Source organism: Pagrus major, chromosome 13, assembly GCF_040436345.1.
Source record: "Pagrus major chromosome 13, Pma_NU_1.0".
NCBI lineage: Eukaryota > Metazoa > Chordata > Actinopteri > Spariformes > Sparidae > Pagrus > Pagrus major.
The window spans coordinates 8,558,962-8,582,167 of NC_133227.1; the positions used below are offsets into that span (position 1 = coordinate 8,558,962).

The 23,206-nt window shown below is 41.5% G+C and overlaps 1 protein-coding gene across 2 annotated transcripts in view; it reads right to left on the reverse strand.

Annotated features, from left to right (window-relative positions):
• mtnr1bb (melatonin receptor 1Bb) overlaps positions 1–21,656 on the reverse strand; it is a 43,317-nt gene extending 21,661 nt beyond the window's left edge. For both annotated transcript variants that reach the window (XM_073478848.1, XM_073478846.1), the window contains exon 1: positions 21,449–21,656. In XM_073478848.1, coding sequence (XP_073334949.1) covers positions 21,449–21,656 — 208 coding nt within the window. The remainder of the gene's footprint in view (positions 1–21,448) is intronic.
• Positions 21,657–23,206: the final 1,550 nt, after the last annotated feature.

Below are 23,206 nucleotides of genomic sequence, written 5' to 3' on the forward strand. Positions count from 1 at the left end.
CAAACTACATCTACTTTATAATACACTGAAGCAAAAAAAGAAAGTGCCACTTTAAATTGGAAACAGACAACTTTTTAACTCCCCCCCCCCTTTTGTTTCCAAGAGGTATTACTGTTGGTGCTGCTGTCACAAACACAACCTAATCGCTTTCCATTTTCCTCAGAGTAGCATCTGCCAACAACACGGTACAAAACATGAGTTTGTTCATTCATTTAGTCAGTAATGGAGACTGGGGAGATAGAAATGGTGCCAGGCTGCCAGCCTGAATGCATTGCCAGTCAGCCTTCATTTTCCAGAGAGATTTCGTGCCTGGTGGCAGACAAAACTGCATTGTGAAAGAGAGGTTTATTCAAAACCAAATGGTGTCAGTATTGTTTCACTACTGCATTGTGCAGTCAACTAGACCAACTACAAATACCACCAACCTGGGGCACACAGCATTTTTTTTAGAAATTGTGGTAATTTTTTATGGAGTAATAACTTAGTTGAGTACTGCTTTGCTCAAACAAGTAACTATAGCAGGGGCAGTTATCAGGGTGGAGGTGGAAGTATAAGTAAACATTAGGGAGAGTTTATTCATTAATTTATTCTTTAATGGAGGCATGAGAGCAGGTAGGGTTGTACCGTAAGAATAGCGAGGTGAAAGCAAAGCTTATAGGGACACAATCTAAACACTGATGGTGTCATTGTTGTGTGGCTATTACACTGGAAATCAACATTTACCTCATAATAATACCTTAACGCAAAAAAGTTGTCTATGCTAGATTAAATTGACAGCTTTAATAGACATGCTGGACAGTGATTAGCAAACACATCTGAAAGAATATAACTTAGGAACATCACAGACCACATCAGGAAAGATGAAATGCACAGGTAGCACATGGTGCGAACATTACACAAGATGACGCATCAAGCAGACAGATGGTTCTGTATCACATGATGACGGGATAACATGACCTTATTACCATATACATGAGGGCTTGCAGAGTTGGAGTTACATCAGAGAAAAGCTCTGAAAGAAAAACATCTTTCAGTTGGGAGTTCTGCACCGTGTTACCTTTTATCAAATCAAAATATCTCTTTTTGTTACCGCACTTAGGATAAATTGGTCCCCGCTCTGAAAGCTACATCCTTTCAAAGCATAATGAGAGGAGACAGTGTTTGGCCATTGCATAATTACTCCTGCCAGTAGGCTTACATATGGCTGTATTGGCCTCACGCTGCAAGAGAGTCTGCATATGTGGAGGGCATTGGGTGGAATTACAATACAGTGTTGTGATGTGATAAAAAAGGGCCTGTCAGGTGAAGGGATGAGTGAAGGATTTACAGCTGGTGGTTTGTTGCACGCACAGAAACCCCAAACCCTCAGGAAGTGTCTCGCAAAAAAATTGTTTTTCTGTGTCACGGCCATGCTCAATGACGCTGAACGGGTTGTGAGCACACAAAGCATTTAACTTGGCCTTGTTTTGATTCTTTTTCTTTTGTTTCTGCAATATTGGAAGTAGAGGAACAGAATTTCACAAATGTATGCAAAGTCAGCCCTCACATTTCGAGTGTCCTACCAGCTCCGTCTTTTGGCAAAATTGCCACTTAGATACAATGGTAATAAAACCAAACAAATTAGTTTTACAGTATTTTCAATAAAAAATCTACAATCAGTTATTGCTCAAAAATTTCTAGACAACACAAGACAGGATTTGCAGGCATGTAAAGACTAGAGTGATAGAGTCGAGTCCCCCATGACCCTGCAAGGGATGGATGGATGGATGGATGGATGGATGGATGGAACAAGACTCAAAAATCAACCACCTTCCTGCTGAAAGTTACGTTTAGTTGCTTTAAGCGTCATGTAAAATGGTGTAAACGGTGTGCAATCTTTGCTCAGTAAAATGATGGACTGCTGTGTCAAAAATCACAAATTCTGAAGCGAAGATGGAATAATGACTCATTGTGTGTTCCTGATTGCGCTATGTAGCGCGTGTGATATCTCTTGTCAGGCATTATGACTGTGCTGTGATCGAGAGCCCATGTGAAAATCTCCCAAAAATAAATACTGCCAGTTGATTTCTCATGATTCGTCAAACACAAATTGGCTTAGAATTTGCTTGGAGAGCATCAGTATCGTATTTGTCTGACAAACCAGGGACAGTAAATGTCAGAATATACTAGAACTTAAATTAACTTAAGAAATCTCTCTGAGATACAGGACGTGGTGTGTAGTGAATGCAGTCAATCTGAATAATGGAAATAATAATATATACTTAGTTCAAAAATCAGTTTAACCATGTTAAAAAAGACAACTTTTTTCACACTTACACCTCACCTTACTGTGAACTGTTTTCATTGTAACTCAGTTTTATTAGAGTCAGAATCAAAAGCAAGTTTTTGGCAAAGCTTTTCACATGCAAGGAATTTGCCTCTCACTGAAGTTAGTGAAGAAACAAGTGACAGGGGGCGGGTGGCTGAGACAGAGACACCATTCACCCTGTTACAAGACACTGTACCATCAAAATGATGTTGAAGCCTGAGGAGCTAGAGATAGAGAGAGAACATCTTTAAAATCCAACAGTTAAGAGGCTGCAGTGAAGTTAAAGTGTGGTATTGATCAGAGCTCTCACTAAAGAAGCATCAGAAGTTTCAAGGACTCAGCGTTGGAAAGTTCAAGTTCATTTGATGCGCCAGCCATGTGTACTCGCATGCACGGGTCAAACAGGAAGTTTAACCTTAAATCTTATCTTTTGCTCACATCTCTGCACTGCTCAAAACTCAGCGAAGTTAAGACTGTGCTGAGATGATATCAAAGACCCAGATATTAAAGCAGGTCTTTGGGGCTCACCAGGCATGTGAAAAGCTGGTTGTCTGCATCGTAAAAAAATCACACACAGTCCTCCTGCCTGCACGAGAAAATATATCACACCCAAGTGTTTTTCTAAAATGACAAATATGGCCTTTTCAAAACAGTTCATGTGTTTTCCTGCCTGCCACAATTATAATGGGCAAAGTCTGGAAAACATTATCAAGTTGAACACTTGGCTACTTCCTCCACTCTATTCCCATGACAGCAAAAGGTTTAAAGCATAAGTAATTTTACATGTTTGAACACACAAAATATATGGCAAATGCATCTGCTGCCAAAATAGTCTAATCTGGCCCTGATGCTAAAACTGTGGAGTGCTTTTCCTGGATCTTAAACAAAAGAACATCTTAAACATAGCTTTTACTTTCCAGTGCACCTCATACATTCACACTGTATCAAAAGAATTGCAAATCTTTTGGGACATTTTGCAACTAACTGTGAATGCCCAGTCTGTCTTGGCAGTCTATGAAGTCCAAACACAACTACAAGAGTATGTTTCATCCTCACAGGACTTTGAATATCTGTGCAGAATTTGCAATCCATCCTGCATAATTACAGTCTGGACCAAAGTGATGGACTGACCGACAAAACCATTGCCATGGAGCGTTCTCGTCATTGTTTTTCCCTCAGTCAAATATTCAATGTGCATTTTTCGGGTCCAATATGCTGAAATCATCCACCTACAGCAAATAACCCACTGACGCTATATTCAGTACACCACCACAATGGCTGAATGGATTTTTACCATTCAAACAGCATTTGAAGTGTCCGTTTCCCTTTGTTCTTTTATAATTTGAAATGCGTAGATAGCTCTCATCAATCTCTAACAATACTTAGAATGTTAGTGTATATCAAAAGACACACATATGCAGACATATGACCAGGGGATGAGCCCCATTGGGATCTCCATGCTAGCACTGTAGCAAAACTTGAACTACTTTAGGCTCCGTTCATTTAGTGAAAAGATTGGTGGGTTCTGCTCTAAGGGGCTGTACCATTGGACTATGTCTTGGATGTTAGCAGCAAACCCATAAGACCAGAGAGCCCAGCACGAGGAGGGAGCATGTTTTAATGGATGTTCATGACTGTAGTGTCTACTGGACGCAAAGGTTTCTGCTGCCCTAGTGTTGCACTGGTTAATTTTTCCAGTTTATCTGTGAGGAAAGTTTAAAAACTCTTGTTGTCACACGTCGCCACTTTCCTGTCTATGCTGGAGTCAGCAACATTGTCAAATGAAAAAAAAAAAAACAAGCCATGGTGAAACTCACAGCAGCACAGCAAATTACCGTAGCTTTAGTTGGCAAAGGTGGGCAACTGCAGCGCAAATACTGCCAGTCAGCTCTGCCTGTTGGTTCTCAGCAGTTCAGTCCTCATCAACTTGGCTTAAGAGGATGATGTTGCTGCTGGCCTGGCAGGCTGCTCAGCAGCTACGCTAGCTGCTATCCAACCGTGGGCTGCAGCACCATCAGCTGAATCCTTCTCTCTCTCCCTTTTTCTGGATTGGACTCTGGCTCATAGAAAGCCCTTTTTGAGTCAGACAACATGAAATTTGAAGTGCTCTCTATAAAGAGGAGAACAGAAAGAGCCCGGCCTGTTTTTCTTTTGCTGCTATTCATTGATGTCAGAATACTGTCTGCCGTTGAATAATTAAAGTCAGCTCAGATGAAACAGCTGGTTGGAATTTAAAAAAAAAAAAAAGTACATTGGTAAGTTTTATGAATGGGACCTGCCCAGATTTTTGAGAAGCCCTATACGGAGAGTTTGACTTGCACACCTGAACATACACAGTATGTATAAGAAATATTGCTTTCTGTCATCATTAAAAAAGCCAGCTACATTAAAGGAGTTACTGGTTTACTACTAGAATAGGTTTACATGCTTTAGTGCTCAAAAAACACATGAGTTTTTTCATACTGTCCAGTTCAGCAGCTCTGTATTCCCCCCTCTGTTTTAGCTCCTGTCTCTTTAAGGCTCCCTTCCTGAATACCCAGTCTGCTCTAGTTGGTTGGCTAACACATGCCTGAGCCAGCACTGCTAACAACAACAGAGCAGCTGTGCTTAATAAATTCTGATGTGCCAAACTAGCTGATAGGCATAAGTAACACAAACATGTGACATGGTGACATAGTGTGATGTCACAAAGTCACAGAATTAAAGGCACGACTACTGATGAGGCGTTTCAGGAGCAGTGTTTTCTGTGGGAGAAAGGAGCTTCTGTAGGTGCGGACTTTGGGCTTTTTAACTTTCAAGATCTTGCAAAATGAACAGAGGAACTATCAACTATACTTGAAATCTTTGAAAGCAAGAAAATGAGCCTGGTAAATGAATGATTATTTTTATTATAAATATTTCTATACTTTTTCTTCCTCATCAGTAAATGAAAAGAAAGTGCCAGAATAAAATATAATATTACTACGGAACAACAACAAAAACTGACACATTTTAACCTTTTAAGTTGTTGTGGCGCAACTGTTAGCAATGAAATGCCTATTTACACATGCAGCTGCGGCATTAGCATTCAAATGGAGTCGATGGAGTTATGTTTATGTCGCCTTGCAAATACATAGATAGAAACATCTGGCTGTGGCTAGTCTCTAACAGAAAGGTTGTGCCACAGAAAAAACAAAAACAATGAGTGGAAAAACAACATGATGCTCAGAGGAGCTAAAGAAATTTGCAGAATATCTACTAGCATCCATTTCATATTCCATTGCTTATATAAAAAATATTGATTATAGCTGCTTTAAATTGCAAAAAAAGAAGAAGCCAAAGATGATTTACATTTGTAACAGGTGTAACAAGAGAACAACAAGATTATTAAAGACTGAGAATAAATCAGAGAGCAGAATGATATTGAATCTGAGTGTACTTTCTGATGAATGTGGCTCGCTGAATAGTAGAAAAACAGTTCCATTTTGCTCTCTCGGTTGCTGTCGCACCATAAGCAACTGCTTAGTTCAGTTGTGCCTCAGGCTGGCTGTGGCTGTGGACTTTATAAAAATGTCACCAGCATGACAAATACATGGAAACAAGGTGAAAAAGATTAAAGGTTTAAGTTTTTCCTTTGGAGCCGCCCCACTGAATCACAACGTTAATACAATAGCTCTGACGAATGCTCGCCTCTTGTGGCCTGAGAGGTGCAATGTTTCCCACCAAGTGTAATTGAAAGCATAATCAGGATGGATTAATCTGCTGATCGGAACCACATCTCTTTTCCTTGCTTGCAGTGACTTCACGCATCGGATTCCTAATCAGCAACATGAATGGTTTATGTCATTTTTTTCCAGTTCATTGTCAGTGACTTTCAATTTGTATCTATAATGCATGCCACATTAGTGATGCTACTCTGGCGCTGGTTTTATAGCCTGACCTCGGGTGTGCACACAAATCAACACAGCACAAAAATAATGCTCGGGTCTGTCAATACGTTTTAGAGCCAGATTCCTGGGAACAAATTTGTTTTTCTATCAGGTGTGATTACATTTCCTGTCTCCTCAACATGCACAGGTGCCACATATAGCAGAGATGTGTCTGCCCGGCAGCAGCCGACTTCTTGTTGTCGTAATTGAAGAAATGCACACTTTCAGCGTGGATGTTTCTTGGAAGAATCACCAGACTTCCTCGGCTGAGGTAGGAGGGATGAAATGTTCCATCTGATTCAACAACAAGTGCTTTAATTAGATTTTCGATGGGAAAAGAAGTTGCACTTCACCTTGGATTGATGGGGAGTTAGACATGTTTTATAGACATGTTACAAAGTACCAGCATTGGCTGAGAGATAAAATTGATTAAACATTTGTACGCTCAAACAGAAAAAGTAAATTAACTTTGACTTTGTACTGAAGTAGTGTATAAGATTTTTTTGTGCTTGTCTCGCAGCATTTCTCTTTCTTGATCAATGTCCAAAGCTCTCTGCCGTCTGAAAGCATGTTTAATGCGGGCGATTAATGTTGATATAATTTAAAAGATAATTAAAGTATCCCCTAGTTAATACTGTGAGAATGTTTTGAGGCCACTCTTGTTTATTCAGACATGTGACTGCAGGGAGTTTCACTAAGTTTAGCTGGCTCTTGAGAGCCTCTGCCTGTTTGCCAAATCACTGAAGCAAGTTATTGGTCAGATTTTCAGAGACTACACGAGAAATGGATATTTCAGTCACATGTTTATCTTTTGCATGGGTGTTAATCCAGCTCAAACCGCCTCTGAAACCAGATGAAATCTTCCTGGATAACAAAAAAAACTATTTGTGTGCACCACAGGGCTACAAATGATGCATGCGCTCCAAGAAGTTGTCATCTGTTGGTAAGCTTTTGTTTGAGCGCCGAGATGAACTCGGGTCAGGACAATTCACATTCAAAATGCACTTTGTGGACGCGTTGCCTCGGGCAAGCTAAACCCTCCGTATCTCCCCCCTCAACATTTAGGATGCACAACACCGGCCCTCGCCCGTTTCCCCCCTCTATTCCTTCACATTAAAAATGCCGTTCTGCTCAGTCTGCCGACACATGCTGCCAAGCCTACCAGGCTGTGAGGTTTACCCGCACACACACCTCAGTCTGTCTCAGAGGGTTTGTGCAATAGTTCAACGTCTAGTTAGAAAATCTAAAATAGAAGCTTGTGCAAACTTCAAATTTCAAGCATTGTCATACACTTGCTACAATACAAACTCTCAGGCTTATTCTGCGTAAAAGAATATCCTCTCCCACTATTTCTGTGATTCTGTAAAATTACACGTTCGACCCTCATGATCCTGTGATGCTGTGGCTTACTGGCTTTTCTACTGAGTACAGCAGGCAGACATTAAGTCTGGTTAGTCCTAGGAGATTGACCTTTGAAGTGCACACTGAACTGTAAAGCATAGCAGATGATTAAATCAGAAAGCTGTCTTAGCTCATCATTATAACAGTGAACATCGGGAAAAAACAAGTCTAGATTAAAGCTGCACTGCACAAAGGGAGAAATGGCTATTGACATTATTGATTGTGAAACCAAAATAATAATAACAATCAACCAAACCAGGCTTTTAGGCAAAATCTCTTTCATTATGTAAAATGTTTGTCTTTTCACGGCATTACTTTCAGAATTACGTCAAGCTGACCGACTGCAGCCTTTGAAGGGCTACCATTTCTTTGGGCATTCTGTGTTTGATCAGAAAACTTGGCATTTTAAAAGCACACCATTTGATTACTCAGACCGTCTGTCCGCAGCCAAGTTATACCAAATTCGCTCAGATCGTGTGTTGTGAAACAGAGGAACATAAAATCAAATGACATGTAGCCCCCGAGGAGAGAACAGTGACTGTGTTTGATTGTTTTCTTGCCTGTGTTTACACATTCTGCTGGTTTAACTTCAGCCTGAAATGTGATTTTCAGTGAAATATGTCCTAGGAGCCTTTCCCAATCAATAGTTTAACCAAGTGAGCACCGACCTGGATTTTCTGGTTGAAAACTGGGTGACCAGTTAAAATGCAGTTACAACATCATGTCACGAAACACAAATTTATGTCCTCATTTTGACAGTCAAACGAGACGCAATATAGTCAGTATCTCTCCAAAGTCATACTGCAAAATGTACTCGATGTATTTCAATGCATTTAATGTCAGAGGCTGTGTGCTGCCAACAAGAAGCTTCCAGGACATTGTAACAGTTGTACACAGCTGTTACATGCATGCGCAGGTACTTAGGCTTCAAACCGGGCGTGACAGTACACGTGGCGGTCAAATGAAAAAAGCAGTTGTAGTCACCAGTGAAACGACGTTCAAAACTGTTTCAAAAATGACTTTCTTTATTACCGACTATTTGGAAATGTTGATTCACGGTTCTCAATTAGACCATACATCACATTGATATGCAATACTGGCTTTCAACTGAGAAATTCAAGGTTTCTTAGTCAGGCTCCAAAATGACGATAGACTGCTATTTGCACAGGATGCAAAATGTCTCTGTCGCAAATCCTGTTCTAATCTTTTTTACTGCAGGTTTCGAGGATCAAATAACCAATCGTCTGATTAGGAAACAGCCTCTCTACCTTCACAGCCTCACATTTACTTCTTCAGCTTGTTAAACTTGATTCACAAGTCCTGGTTCAGAGTAGCCAGAATTTCAACACCTAAGGACTGTCCCATTTTACAATGACATAAACTGCAGAGCTGCTCCCATTACGATGTCCAGTAATCCTCCTCCTTGTTGGTAGCTTGCAGTCTATATAGTCCTACATTTATGAAATTTTATACAAAACATTAAAATGCATTGAAATTATGTCACACAAGGGTGTAGGGGACATGAGGGCTCAGACGAAGATTCAACATGTGTGATTTTTGGCAATGTAACGGGGATGAGTGTGAGGTCAGAGTAGATCATTTTGACGGGAGGAAAGTTGTATAACAGCACATCATAAGGGCACAGCCTGGGCTAATACAGAGTCCAAAGTATGACAATTCTTGCACAGTAACGTTCACCACCCAAGTCATCCATATGCATCATATGGTTATTTTAGATCACACTACCTTGCTCGGCATGACCTGCCCTACTCTGCCTCTGATTGGCTACATCCTGCCCGTTAAGTAATGCCCATGTGCAACTCTCACAAAGATTGAACAGAGGCGAGATGTCTCACTCTGTAGCTAAAATAGGGGTTCAAGACACAGTGTGAAAAGGGATGCTGCAGCAATGCATCATATGAGAAAAATGATGTGTTTTTTGAAAAATAAAGTACGTAAACCTACTCTACTAGGACCCCCAAATAAAAGTATGAACCTGAAAATTAGCATAATATGACCTCTTTAAACACCTTGTCAATCAAACAATGTCAATACAACATCTACTCTAGAAAGCACTAATGCATGTCAGTCAGCTGTTTTCATTTGTTTTCATATTTCTTGGTGAAAAAAATGATGCTTTTTAAAGTGATGGGGACATGTCCCTAGTGTCCCCAGTGTAAATGACACATATGCGTCTATATGTAGCCCACATTTTGTGTATAAATGCAGTAAGACTATGGAAAAATACCATACTAATCAATATTGTCTCTCTTTCAACCTACAACTGAACAAGATATTAAAATGATTACACAAATTTGTGTTCTGGGACACGTTGATTTTGTTAACTGCATTTTAACTAGTTGAAAAGAGGTCGAAAAGAGGTCTCAGACATAGAAATGTATGTTACAATTCCAGTTGGTCCTCAATGGTCCTCACTGGGAGTCTTCAAATATACAGGGAAAATACTTTCACTTATGGTCTAGTTCAAACGTCATTACAGTGGTGACCAGAATCTTTTTTTAAAAAAAACATATTTTCAATGGGAAAATGCTCAGTTTACGTTTTTTTGTTGATTCTGGCAGCACCTGTGGACAAAAGAGGTAAATATGAGGAGACCTTGATCTGACTAACACGTGTTACAAAAGGGAGTGAAAGAAAGACACAATGAAGTTTTAAAACTTTTTTTTCTTTTTCAAACACAGCTGTTGAGGTGATGAGGTAACGCATCTATTTTTTGGCTATGTAAGATTATCAACTGCAAAAGTAAACTTTGTTTTAGCGCTGTAAAACGTCAGAATACGGAGCAGCTTCTTTCCTCAGGCTGTGAGACTCCTCAATTCTCCTCAAGAACACATTCATCTGCAAAAATATCAGTATAACGAAAATGTTTTAAAACTCTCAACAGGCGCAAGAGAGGAAAAAACACTTTTAATTAAGAAAAAGGGTCATTTCCATTTTGACTCTGGAGCCCAGAGCATCCCGAACTGGAGTTTCACAGAGTAGACCATGATCAGATCAATACGGTTTGATTAAGCATTCAAATTCAGACTTATTTCAAATCAATCAGAAGCAGATGCTCCCTTTACACATATCTCCTTAATCCATGGTTTCTCTTTGGAAGAGACTGATTATAGGCCCATCTCTAATGAGATGCATCTTAACTGCTGTGGTGAATTGGAGATGACTTCAGGGTTTTACCAAACAGAAAACTAGTTGAAATGAAAACTAAACACTTTTCATCTTTTAATTGACTTTGAAGCAGAACACTGTCATAAATACCACTGACACAACACAACATTTGAATGATTTAAGCGGCACCAGAGTGGAACACATCAAAGTCTAGCTCTCAATCTTGAGAGCTGGGAAAAACTTTTTTTTTTTTGCTGAAAATAAAGTCCGCTATGATTTCTTTGGCTTTATGATATGATATCAGTTGTGCTGTATGTGGGTTTTCAGTTCAAACATCACCGCTGTGAAGTTTACACCACAGAGATGGACTAATCCCATTGCAATTAAACCGCAATCTGAACACACATTCCTATAAATCAGATATAAAATAACTTTCCAGATGCACTCTAAATCAATATCATACTTTTCACATTTGGCATTTTTCACATCTGCTGTACAGTCTCCATCTACATCTCTGTAGGGTTGCATCCAGGAGTAGATTAGGAGGTGGCATCCATCCTGCTCCGCTCTCTCCCTCTGCGTCTGCCTGAAACAAACATTCTGTTTGTTTGCTTGGGTCGTTTGCATGAGAACACTTCCGCGCACCCTCCCCTCCCCCCGACCCTTATCCCATTCTCATTTTCTCATCCTAGATTGCCCTTAATATCTCACGTCTTCTCTATTTCACCTCCCTCCTCCTTTCATTCCTTTCTCCTCCTTCTCTTGCAGCAAATCCCTCGCTCCTTCCTCCACCTCTTCACCCACTGCTGCCGGAGGGTTTTGAGAAACTGTTACATAATGCACTTCAAATTATCACAATGCATGCATTATGGATACTGGGAGACACGGCAGGCGTTACGGGGATTCGATAAGGACTAAAGGATTGAAATTACCGATCGCTTGCTTCGAAGATTAAATGGGTCAATCTATCACGTTCATGGTTATTGAGATTAAAGAAAAACTGCTCTGTCAGTTGCTGTGTGTGTGCGCGCATATGCGGAAACTTGCGCTTGACTCATCCCCCATCTCAGCACTAAAGTACTGATAACAACTCGGTGATTGTGATGACACATGACAGTAGTTCTTACATTGTCTCGGCTGCGCCTCTTCCTTTTATAAAACAGCATCACTCTCCTGCTTTTCATAGCGAGGGGATTTTGGTCGCCTCTTATCTAAATGTTGGGCTGTCTCTCTCTATTTTATAGCCTGTGTCCTTGTCATTTTTCTGGTGTTGAGCTGCACCCAAACCACTCCTTCCTCTCTCTCTCTGGCCTCACTCCTCTCCATCTCCATCTAGCTGGTCTGAGCTCCTCCTGTGCTTCCTTTATCCAGCTGTCTGTGTTCAAGGGAATTACAGAAGTCATGCTTCACCCAAAAGATACAGGAGAGTGTCTGGGCACAGCTCAGGCAGAAGTCGACTCCCAGAGCACTTAAAACTGCTGAAAACATCCCCAGCAGTCATGTCCAACCTTCACTTCTGCCTAAATACTCACTGAGTAGTAAGACAAAAAAAATCCCAGTAAAACCAGATGATGAAAGAATTATATGGCAAAGCCTCAATACATACAGAAAATCCCCCAAAGCCCTGCAGACACTCTCCTCCCATGCATTATAGATCAGTGGCAATGCAGCTCCCCTATGGATTCTACATGAAACATCATGATGAAACCAGACTGAGTGGCTAATATTTGTCACAATGGGATATATAATGGGATGTCAAATGCAATTTTAACGCGTGATTCTAAATGATTCAGTATCAGAAAAATGGATTAATCCAAATCAAACTAGCAACAGAACCCCTATGTCTAATCCCCCTCCCCTTTTTTTCTTTTTGAGCTACAGCTTAACACTCCGCTATTTCCATGCCGCCTGCTCTGTGATCTCTCTCTCTCTCCCATCTCCTCTGTTATACACACACGTACAAACAAAAAAACAAAAAAAAGGGTTCCAATAGGGTCGTTGGGTTGATGGTACGAGCCGCCTGCCTTCAGCTGTCTGGTTTGGAGAACCTTTTTTCTCACCGTGCATCAGAAAGCTGGGAAAGTTACTCAGGATGAAAGCAAAATCTGATCAATCTGACAACCTGTTCAGCTGGCTGATCTCCTGTTTTGATTTTAATGAATTAAAATCAAACACCCAAGGGCCCCATGGCAAAAAAAAGCCTTGGTTGGGTGCATAAATTATAGTAGGAACCAGAAAGAGGCGAGGATCTGAGGATACCTACTGGGTCATAGTGGAAATGAAGGGTATAACTAAGTGATGAGCTGAATGTTAAAATCCATTCCAGGAGTTAAGGAGAGATGCTGGTTTGGGGGTTAGGGGAGTTTTACCTAGATAAAATCTTAATTTCTGCAGTCTGTAGGCGTACATGCTTGAGATGTACGTGATGCAGGAATAACAAGTAAGTAAATCAGCACCTTTTGAAACATTGAAACCAGGATTACAGAGTGCCTGATATCAAAGAGATCAACAAACACAAAAGGAATTCTATATACTGTATGTCTCGCACCCTATTTTATCTGTTGAGATTGTGTTTTCTCAGCATATTTGATGTGTTTTGATGGGTTTCTGGTTTGCTTCAGCGTTCTGAGACGAGCTATAGATGATCTCGAGAAACAGCAAATAGATTATTGCTCGAGGAGGAAACAAAAAGAGAAGGCACTTTTTCCTACAGCTTCACCGGCTGTCTGCGGCGAATGATTACCATTTGTGCAGGTTTTTTCTCAGTTTAATTTGGAGGGATACATCCCACCAAATGGAAGCAGGAAGCAATTGCAAATTAAGCTAAAGAAGTCTCACTTTTAACCAAATACCTCACTTTGAAATATAGTTTCAATGTGCACGTAATTTGTTATTTCCACACCATTAAGCAAAGCATGACTAAACAATTGCAGTAGGACTGTAGTTAACATGGTATTTTAATTTAAAAGCTAATTGGATTTTTCAGTAGTTGGTCATTTGTTTGTTGAAGAAGTGCAACATTTCCTGATATATAGGCTCAGCTCCCAGCGGATATTTATCAAACCAATCACTTGTGCGTGCGGAACAATAAGCACTTTTTCTTTCCTCTTACAAAGAGAGAAAAAATAGATAAATCACTGTACATCACAGCCTTTAAAGGGGCACTATGTAGTTTTGGAGAAGAAATTTAAACAATTTTTTTGTTTCCATTACTGAATAAACAAGCTGTTCTCAGAGGAAAATAAGATCCCAGAACACTATTTGAAGCTAGAAAGGTGGCAGGGTCCGCCACATATAATACAAAGTAAAATAGTATGAAATTGTGTTGTCAGTCTGTTTATTCAGCCAAGAACAGTTTCTTCAATTAGTTTGTTTTGGCATAAAAAAATGCTCTTTCTCCTCTGATTAAAATGTCTTCACCAAAACTACATGATGCACCTTTAATAGCCCATCGCTTAAATCTGCAATAAATGTACATCTCCTTATAGACAGGAAAGCGGGATGGTGTTAATGTTTCCGAGGGATTCCTTGCAATAGTCTACTAACAGCCGTATGTCCTGTCAAAATGTCTGGGAGCAAGACACAGAAATCCTCCACACTTATTCATTGGGAGACACTCTGGATTAACGTGTCAGCGGCGCGCCTAAAATGTAAAGATGTTAAATGTAGACTTGGGAACAGTCCAATAAGCTCAAACGCTGAAGTTTTCTGTTTGCGACTCAACACAGGTTCTCTCCCTCTCTCTTTCTGTCTCACTAACTTCATTTCTTCGGTCACAACTTTTGAGTGCAATGTCTAAACTTTCAGCCATTCACTGTGGGTTAACACTTAACATAACCACCACACACCTCTATTTGTAACCGAGTCTCTGGGCTTAACCAGGAGAAGTCAGCCTTTTCAGCTGCTACGAGCAGCTGTCACAAACCAATTAGGAGTGCCTGGGCTTTCAAGAATCAAGTATAATTATACCAGATCAGACGTACACATGTGCACGCTTGCTCTCTCCCTGCCGTATGAATATTTTAATCCCTTTTTCATGTTTTATCAATGTGAAAACAGCTAACTAAACTGCGGCTGAGATGGAGCAGCGGTAGTATAAGTAGTAGCAGTAGATGCCACAGAGGACTGTTGGGAGAAAGGCTGGGTTTGAATGTTTCAGCACCGTGGATGAGAGCCAGACAGGAGGCTAAAGGTCTTTCTCGGGGTACAAGGGTACACCAAGTTTGAACTGTCTGTCTGTCTGTCTGTCTGTCTGTCTGTCTGGCTGGCTGGCTGGCTGGCTGTCCTTGAGAGTTCCAACTTTCAAAGTTCAACTTTCACAGTTATCTCCATTTTAATATTCTTTTTAATTTATATATACAGTATTTATAGATTTTTTTGTGCAATGTGTTGAGATTTCCACAGGCAATTATTATTCAGCTCATTCAGTCATGAAAAGGAAGAGAGTCTGTTTAATTAGTTTGTTTAGGCATTTGAAAAAAATCAGTCAATGAAGATCATCCTCTTCTGATTAAAAAACTTTGGATTAAAATTATATGGCCAACATAAAAAGTTACGTTGTTAGCTAATTGTTCTGCTGCTGTCTGGCATTGCAGACATACTGTATCCACTGCTCTACCACCAGACTACAGAGCAGCTTCTGTCCTCTCGCTGTGAGAACCCTCTATTCATCAGCACTCTACCATAAAGAAATACTCTTCATTTTCAGAATGCGACCGGTCAGCAGGCGTTAAGAATAACTATGAAAATAGCCAATCTTCTCCCTGATGGTCTTGTTTGCTTTTGTAGGTCATAAAGAGGCATCATTATTAAACTGAGACTAAAGTTCCTTATAGTGCGTTTAAAGTCTTAGATTTTGAAATATGACATAAATGATACTGTTTGGAAAGTTATCTACTAGTTTCTATCATTAAGTTCATGATTTATTCTTAGACTGATCATTAATGTCTTTTATGCTTCGATAAGTGTTGCAGTACTCAAGATTATTTTTGGTGTTAAGACCACTTTTTGAAGGTCTTCGTCTCGTCTTGGCATCAATCACATTTTTTCTCTGCCTTGTCTCAGTCACAGACTCTGGGATTTATTTAAAGACCAGTCGAGACGACAACTGAAGGGATATCACTGTGTTAAAAAATAGTTTGATACGTAGTGTACCTAAAAATGGTTTCTGTGGGAAGACTACAGTAACCCAGAAGGCCTGCTGCTTGCACAAAAGATTGTAGTGTGTTGGTCGACGGTAAAACATGGAGTAGAACAAGTGTTGAATTAAGAGGGTTAAGTTCATTTCAGCTCCTTTGGGATGTTTCTGAATACAAACAAAGTAAAACTCCCACACATAAAATTCGCCTCTTCAATGCTTTTAGTTTTTTCTATGAAGACATTTTTAATGGTACTCTTACACACACACACACACACACACACATAAATATATATATATATATATACAAGCAGAGATTGTTTGTTTATATATTTTCATTTGTCTTTTGTTGGTGTTTTTTATGTAATGGTTTGCATGTTCTGCATTTTATTGTAAGTATATCACACCTTATCCATCTATATATCTCGCCTTGCCTTGGTGTTGGTTTTGACTCGGTCTCGGTTGACGCGGTCTTGACTACAACACTAGCCTCGATTAGTCAGGAAAACTTAAAATCCAGTCATTTACGGGTTAAACTAGCTACATTAGATGGAGTATAGTCACATGTCATGCTTTTGACAGCATCTCTTTATCATCAGCATCTTTTCTTTTTAACAGCATAACCATAATCCACTAATATACGGTAATTACCTACTTACATTTCTTCTTTTCCTATAACTTTAGCTTTTTCAGTGCTAAAATTAAAACTGCAAAATAATAATAATGATAATGATAATGATAATGATAATAATAATAATGATAATAATAATAATAATTCAAACTTCTTTGCTAAGCTGATGCCTTGGTAGCTCAGCTGATAGAGCGTGCACCCCATGTACTAAGGCTGAGTGTTCAGTGTATCTAAAAAACAGCATTTCCCCCTCGTTTCGGACCTTTGAATTCTTATCAGAGCGTTCTTATTTCTAGACTGAATCAACGATTTTCAAGATTTTCTGTCAAGTAAAAATATCTCCGCATGGATGGATCACTTCCTCACATTCAGCGATTTTCATTTCTTGTACTAAAGCTATATTTGAAATCTAATCGTTTACTTTCTCGCCTTAAGAAACATCAGAACTCTATTTGGAGACAGTTGTAGGATGAATATTACAAAACTTTGGCACACAGTCCAGCACAGAGTCTCCGCCGTCGCTATTGTTAGATCCCAAATGCATGCTGGGATACCTGTCATCCCCAAGTCCACACAAGTCAGCCTCTAAAGCACCCTCTATAAAACTGGCAAAGAAGGTTCACTCCCATTTATTTTGACTGTACTTGGCAAGATGTGGACTTGGAACTGCGCTTGGGCGGTGACCAATGACATTTCACAAGTACAGACAAGAACGCAGATTAAAAGTGGCCTTAGGTGTGAGTGTTTCAGCACCAAGGAGAGAGACGGAGCTAGGTTTTTTTTTGTGTGTGTATGTGTGTGTGTGTTTCAGCACCATGGACAGAGGCAGACTGAGAGTGACTGGGTGTGAAACACTGCACAAGCCTCAGTCTTAACTAGGGAGTATTTTAGGCATTATTTTTGTAGCGGCAGAGCTTTAGAGGGAAAGTAGCGGGAGAGGGAATGAGAGGGAGGGGGAGAGATATGATGTAAATAAAGTCTCTGTGAAGAGAGTCTCTGTAATGTGTGATCCTGTATAACTCTCTTTGAAGGTTCGCACCACCTAAGCTCCTTCAAAGACAAATCTCAGGGGACAAAAAACCTCTGCCCCGCACAACTGTACAAGGCAATTTGGAGCACACACTCAGACAGCGGGACATCACAATAAGATGTTACCGTGTTCTCCTGGATTCGCTTTATGCGGCCACACATCTGTACGGTAGGGGATGCTCGCGTGTGAGTCATTTCAAAAGACAAATTTCAGGGGACAAATGGCTTTAATGGCTCATGAATGCGTGTATGTGCGTGATTGTGTGTCTGCGGGCAAGGGCTTGCAGATACACAATAGCGCATGATGAGAGAGAAGGCCCTTTAAATGAATCATTGAGAAACAGTGAGAGGGCAGAAAGGTAACGTGCAATCCCTCTGCAATCCTTTAACGCAGCTTGTTACATGGCCAACGTGTGTGAGTTTTGATCAGCGTGAATCACAGGCATCTTGATACCAATTCAGTGCCAGAATAATAATGAGTTTGTACTATAATATTTACTACAGCATGGGGATGAATATGTGAGAAGGCGTTAGTCATCAGCCTAGCACTGTGGTTCAACACTTTACTGTCTTCGCTCCCTCCGACGCAGCAGGAGCTTATGCAAAACTATGACAACTGTGGCAGCTAATGCTGACCTTGTGCGCCTGCTGTGATTGTTTAAGTCAGGTGTTTTCCTTTCTAAACTGTTGAGTGGGTTGTTTCAAAATACAGCAACAGTCCATCGAGTTCATGACTGTGGGTTCAGCGTGGTTTCTGAACTGCTGAGTGGGCTGCTTGAGTTGAGAGGGATCGGCTTTGAGGCAGAAATGCACCATGTGAGTAGCATAAGAAAAAAATAACACAAATACATAACTCTTTCTGGAGAGGTAGGATAAGGGAAACCTAGGAATAGATAAAGAAAGAATAACCCACGACATTCAGGATTTTATTTTTATGTTTCTAGTTTATTAGCTGGTCTTTATGGGGCACGTTGAAGGCAGGTGATCAAACTGAAGATGTGTCAGATGTGCAATTCTTGAAACTGTGGTTGAGATTGACAGGTGTATCATGTGTCCTGGAATGCAAAGATTTACTGCCAAGCCCTTTGGTAGATCGATGTGATCACTGTTTTCCTCAAGCTTGCAAGCCCTGAGTGTGTCCTCCTAAAGCACAAGGGTGACTTGAATCTGCCTCTGTGGACTGATAAATGTGTTTTGCCAAAGGATAGACGTGATGTTATCCAGTAGGATGATTTTTTATAGAATATCAGTTTCTGTGTGCGTGTGAGGGAAAAAATCTACCACAGTAGCCACATGATTTGTATGTATTTTTGATAAGACTCCAAGACTGTCTTATACTTAAAGGGGCACTATATAGTTTTTGAGAAGAAATTCAAACTCACACAAAGAATTTTAATTACAATATTAATGAGGTAATAAAACAAACTCTTCTCCATAACTGAATAAACAAGCTGTTCTCAGAGGAAAATAAGGTCCCCAGAACACTGTTTGAGGCAAGAAAGGTGGCGGGGTCCGCCACATATAAACAAAGTGAAACAGTATGAAACTGTGTTGTCCTTTAAGGTCAGTTTGTTTATTCTGTTTATTCGGTCATGAAAACGTGCAGAGATTGCTTGTTTAGTTTGTTAAGGTATAAAAAAAAATGATCAAAATTTCTTTCCCTAAAGACACAGTGCTGGAAGCCGGTCGTAACTTTATGTTAGCAGACTCTAAACTGACTTTAGCTACTGTTGCTCTTTGGTAGCGGATCGAAGAGAGGCACTCGAGAACGTGCATAAAGTCACATCCTTTGGACTGTCACTGAAAATCCTTAATTGAGTCCAGCACATAGAAATCAACAGTCCATCAGCTTTAAACAACGCAAGCAAATCATCCACAGGCTTGTATAGGCAGCCGAGAGAGGCGGGAAAAGGTCTCTTTTTCATGTCATGGTTATAATCAGCTCACATATGGTCGATAAAAAAGTCATTCAAACATGTTAATTATTACACATTTCTATACAGCGCCCCTATGAAAAGGCTCTATCAACAGGGGTCAAAATGAAAAGCAGCAGAGATAAAGACGTTGATAATTTCTAAGAAACCATAATATCTGCTTATTCACTTCAAAAGTGGCAAGATTTCTCTTTTATTGCAGTAAACTCCTCTAAATGCAGCTATCTCGAGTGTGTCACCCTGCATAAAGTTTAACAAGATAAATGATTAAAAAGGATGTTTGTAGATTACGCTATGCGCAAAATGAAATCACACTCGGCGTATTACTGCTGATTTACAAAATGTGTTTCTTTCTTCTAAACTTTTTCAAGCCCCGCTTCTTTAGAGCCTCGATTAATGAATAACCTTGCTTCAGAGCTATCAATAGGCTGAACCCCTACCTAAAGGAGTCTCTCTCTGAAGACTCGCTTTCAAAAGTGCCAGCTGACTGTAAAAAATAACTAATAAATCTTTTCCCATGTGAACGAACACAAGGGGAGGTTCATGATGTCTCTAAATGAAAGGGAAGTAGTTGTTTTGGTTAATCCTCAGGGTGTTCTGCCCATCGACTAATAAGGAGGAGAGATTCCTGGTTACATCCTACTGGCTGAAAGAGAGCCACTGAATATGCAAATACATGCACATTTCCTGCCCTAATTGTTGCCTGATAAAGCACAAAATAGCCGGTCAGCACTGTGCGGCAGACTTTTCTGCATAAGTTATCCATCTCGGCAAGTTTTTAGTCACACATTTGTTCTCAAGGCAACTCTTTTTCTTAAAAAATAGGCCAGCACGGTGACTTGTTTCAGGGATAATTTGGTTCATTAATTGATATAATTTATAAATTAAACATGAAAGTGTCTGTAGATTTTATTGAAGAGGGGCTGATAAGGCGGTAAACCAATATGATTTCGTAAGATTCTTGAAAAGGGCTCATTATCATCAGAAAGGAGCTGAATTATGACCCCGAGGGAGCACTGGAGTGAAGGAGCACCTCCATGCTTTTTATGATTTGGCTTTATGCTCTGTGAGGCCTCCTGGGTAATTTCACATATTCACGTCAGAATAGCCCCATCTACATCAGCACAGTCAGCTTTTCAAAAGCACTCACCTGCTCTCATTAACCAGCCCAGGCGTGACTCACACCTTACCAGTAAAGACAGATACACCGAGCTGTTAGTTTTAATAGCTCAGCTGTCAGCTCTGTTGTAGAATAAAGTTGTGAGGGCATAATTGGCCAGCTGAGGCTTCAACACAGTAACCCTGAACTGGAAATGTGCAGGTTAACTGCCTGTAGCTGCCATCACTGTGTCCACCACCACCAGCAGCACCGGCAACACCACCACCACCAGCAGCCATGCGGTTTGTGAGGATGCCCTTCAGCAAGATATGTAGCCGCTGGTGCTCTGGGTAATGATGCCAATTAGAAGCTGGAGAGCTTTTGAGCCATGTAGGTAGCAAGCAAGCTTACAGTGAAGGGTTGGAAACCTAAAAGAAAACTACAGATGATTTCACGTGAGTTCAGCTAAATGTCTGTTTTATTTTATTTTATTTATTGTTTTTCTTTTTTTTTTTTTTTGCACTTAATTGCTGGCTTTTGGTTGCGTCTTGGGGCAAAGTGCGCTCAAGCCGCAGACCCGGTCTCAACAAATGCGCACAAGCAGCCTGGAGACAAGGCGCAGGGTAAAACAAAGTGGATTCACTCTTCCTCTCAGAATTCACTACAAAATCGATTTTAGCACACAGGCACATAGCCTACACACTCTTATGTAAAATCCATACTATCATAGTAATGAAAGTTCAAGCGTAGGCACGCAGGAGTGGGGGGAGTGCATAACGACTTCCTCCTCAGGGAATGACTTCTAATTAACGGCTGTGCGCACTAATCACCAGGATTTTTCTCCATCATCACAATGGGGCCAAAGATCTTACCCGAGTTCCTCAGCTTGCGGTTCCTGAACACCGAGATGATGACCAGCAGATTGCCCAGCACGTCCACCACCGTGGTGAAGATCAGCACGCTGGCCAGGATTCCTATGACCCAGGCGGGGCGGGCGCTCCCCTCCGTGGCCAGTGTGCGCTCCAGCTGCCCCAGCCGCGGCTCTGTCCGGTTCTTTATGAGTGTGAATGTGTCCGGCATCACTGGCCCACAGCCCGACGCTGCTCTCACGTCCTCGACTGTGCTTTAAGTCCCGCAGGCACCGCCGGTGTGTCCTGAATGAAACATGGTTCGGAGTTCCACAAGAGCGCACGTCAAGTCTGGCGATGATATGAGTTAGTTGATGTTACGTGGCGTGACCTCTGTAAAGTTACCTTTTTCTGTATCTTCGCAGTAAAACTCATCCATCCATGTGTCACCGAAAAGGTGATCGGACGCGCGGCGGTGCCACACCTCCTGCCCGGTGAGGAAATTACTGGTCGCTGGGGAGATATTGCATTAAAGACGGTCCGGACCGCTCATATTTTGAAGTCTCCATCCTCCTCCGGTGTCCCTGGCTTGCTGGCTGGCATCTCGAACTCCCATCCGTCTGAATGCGGCCACGTTTGGGGGGTGGTGTGGGGGATAGGAGGGAGGGAGGGAGGAGGCTACTCCTCTCTAAAATGTCAAAGCGTCGCACCGCCTCGGGAGTCCTTCTGAATTAATTTGCTATTCTCTGTGCAAACGGGGGGACAAATCGCCTTGCCTCACCGTTTGCGATGCCCTTGCCATGCGCCGAACTACGACGCAACCGGCGCGCTGCGTTGCGAGGCGGCAGTGTGGTGAATATGTCAGAGGAGCCCTCAGTCAGGCACACAGCAGGATGTCGGGGAGGGAGAGAGAGAGAGACACGGCTCCGCCAACAAACATTCGTTACCTTCCCGACTCCTCGGCTTTATGTGTCTCTCCCTGTCTCTCCCCCACCCCTCGCTGCCTCCCGAGTTCCTCTCTCCCGCTCTCACGCCGAGGTGTGCGTGCAAACAAAGATTTCCCTCATGTTCCCGTGGCCGTTCCCAGCGTGACTTCCCCAGAATCTGTCTTTGATCTCCACACAATGCTCCGAGTCGGCTCCGCCACCGTACGCACACAGCACACAGCGGGGGGTCCGCGCGGGAAGTCCACTGAGCGCACCGTGACTGTTTGTGTGGAGTGTTTGTGACAGATTTGTCTTTTTTTAAAAGTAGTGAAAATGCACCTGAGGGCTGTGTCTGAAATGTCTGCTGCATTGGGTTCAGTGTTCAGCGCCTTTTCAACAAAACTTAAGGTGAAATAATCATAAATAAAACAACAGATGGGAGTCTGTCAATTGCAAATACAATACACTATTGATTTGAACCATATCCTTTAGCAGTGTGTGCATGTCTCCACCGGGGTGCCGTTTATGGACTCTGGACTGTGATTCACTTTGGTGCACAGTCCAGCCACAGAGAGTGGAGGTGGCAGTCTAATCCCATTCATCCCTTTAACGTGGGTGACTGGTGCCAACAATGCAGTCAAACTCTCCATCAGATCCACTGGATTTATATGTCGTCGATAGTGTCAGTGCCAGCGGTGACACATTGAGGCCAGCGCCATTCACTTGTTTAACTCTCTCCACCGCCGGCTGGCCGTATGTGGCTGCAGCGGATGCCCTCAAGCACAGCAGCAGGAACAGATTAGAGCAGCCCAGTGTCAGCCTCAAAGCAGGCTGATGTGTTCCACAGGCATGATGT